Here is a 1,439-nt window from a genome sequence, read left to right as displayed (position 1 = left end):
CCGATCTTTTGACCTGTCACGGCACCAGCTCATCCATACAAAGAAGAAACCACATCAGTGCTCAGAGTGCAGGAAGTGCTTCCTTCATGCCTCCAAACTGGCCCAGCACCAGTGCATCCCTATCCGGGATTGTCCATAACTGTATGCAGTACTGGAAGGGCTTGGGGATGCATACCTGCTTAGCACTTACCAGTGTCTGCAACCAGGGAAGCAAGGATGGCCTCCCAGGTTAGATGCAGGTGAGGGGTTAAAAGAAACACCTCAGGCAGAGACCAACCCAGATGCTGGGGGAACTTGTGAGGAGATGATCTTTGCAGCAGCCGTGGAGCCTGTTCTATCCCCATCCTCTAAAAGCAGCCAGTGCTCCTAGCGGGAGAAGTGCCTTCACAATAGGCCCCTTCCCCAAGACAGCTGGCTCCAAATGACATCCAGGGACTGTCTTTGGTCGACTCCCAGCTTCCACTTCCAGCCTGGTACCAGGTTTCTTGTATGTGAGGCTGTAGAGTTGTAGGAAGGAGGACATTTATTTCTAGGGAACCATTCCTTTCCACCCTGACCATACCTTTCCTCCCCATGGCATCACCCCTCTCCCAGGCCTGCACATGTCCATTGGGGTCTGTAGGAAACTGCTACTGCCACCCCATAAGCCCAGTTTCTCAGGTTTTGCTTCTCAGCCCCTCATCAGAACTGCACCGCCAAGTGTGAGCTGCTCCCATCCTCTGCCCTCCCCGCCCCCCCTGTGCTGTGCCTTCCTTCTCTTCATGCCATTCTCTGAGTGGGGACAATATAAAAGCATCCTCTGAGTGAAATGCAGCATGTTGTAATCTCCCTTTGGGAATACTGAGGCTTCCCTGCTACTGCCAAAGCCCTTTGGCTCCATGAGTGTCCTGCAGGAGCTACTACAAGTGGTTAGTAACCCATCCCACAGAAAAGGCCCTTGGGGTTACAATGGGCTATTGGCTGAATATGAGCTAGCAGCGTGCCTTAGTTGTCAAGAAGTGTAATGGCTTGCAGGTCAAGGGAAGTGATTAGCCCTCTCTATTCAGCACTGGTGAGACCACATCTGGAGTACTGTGTCTAGCTTTGGGCCCCCCATTACAGAAAGGATGTGGATAAATTGGAGAGAGTCCAGTGGAGGGCAGCAACAATGCTGAGGGGGCTAGGGGACATGACTTCTGAGGACATGCTGAGGGAACTGGCCTTGTTTAGTCTGGAGAAGACCGGCAAGGGATTTAATAGCAGTGTTCAACTGCCTGAAGAGGGGTATGAAAGAGGATGGAGCTAGACTGTTCTCAGTGGTGGCAGATGACAGAACAAGGAGCAATGGTCTCAAGTTGTGTCAAGGGAAGTTTAGGTTAGATATTAGGAAGAATTCTCTCAGTTGGAGGGTAGAAAAACACTGGAACAGGTTACCCAGAGAGGTGGTGGAAACTTCATCC

At 51.6% G+C, this 1,439-nt stretch overlaps 1 protein-coding gene across 1 annotated transcript in view; it reads left to right on the top strand.

Annotated features, from left to right (window-relative positions):
* The window catches only part of LOC109302486 (zinc finger protein 883-like), an 11,582-nt gene extending 10,714 nt beyond the window's left edge, over positions 1-868 (top strand). The window contains exon 4 of the mRNA XM_019524029.1: positions 54-868. Coding sequence (XP_019379574.1) covers positions 54-139 — 86 coding nt within the window. The 3' untranslated portion in view covers positions 140-868. The remainder of the gene's footprint in view (positions 1-53) is intronic.
* Positions 869-1,439: the final 571 nt, after the last annotated feature.

This window comes from Gavialis gangeticus, unplaced genomic scaffold, assembly GCF_001723915.1.
Source record: "Gavialis gangeticus isolate Ggan-Ray unplaced genomic scaffold, GavGan_comp1, whole genome shotgun sequence".
NCBI classification, from domain to species: Eukaryota; Metazoa; Chordata; order Crocodylia; family Gavialidae; genus Gavialis; species Gavialis gangeticus.
Note: the sequence above shows the minus strand (reverse complement) of the source record. Positions and strands in the feature narration are given on the sequence as shown.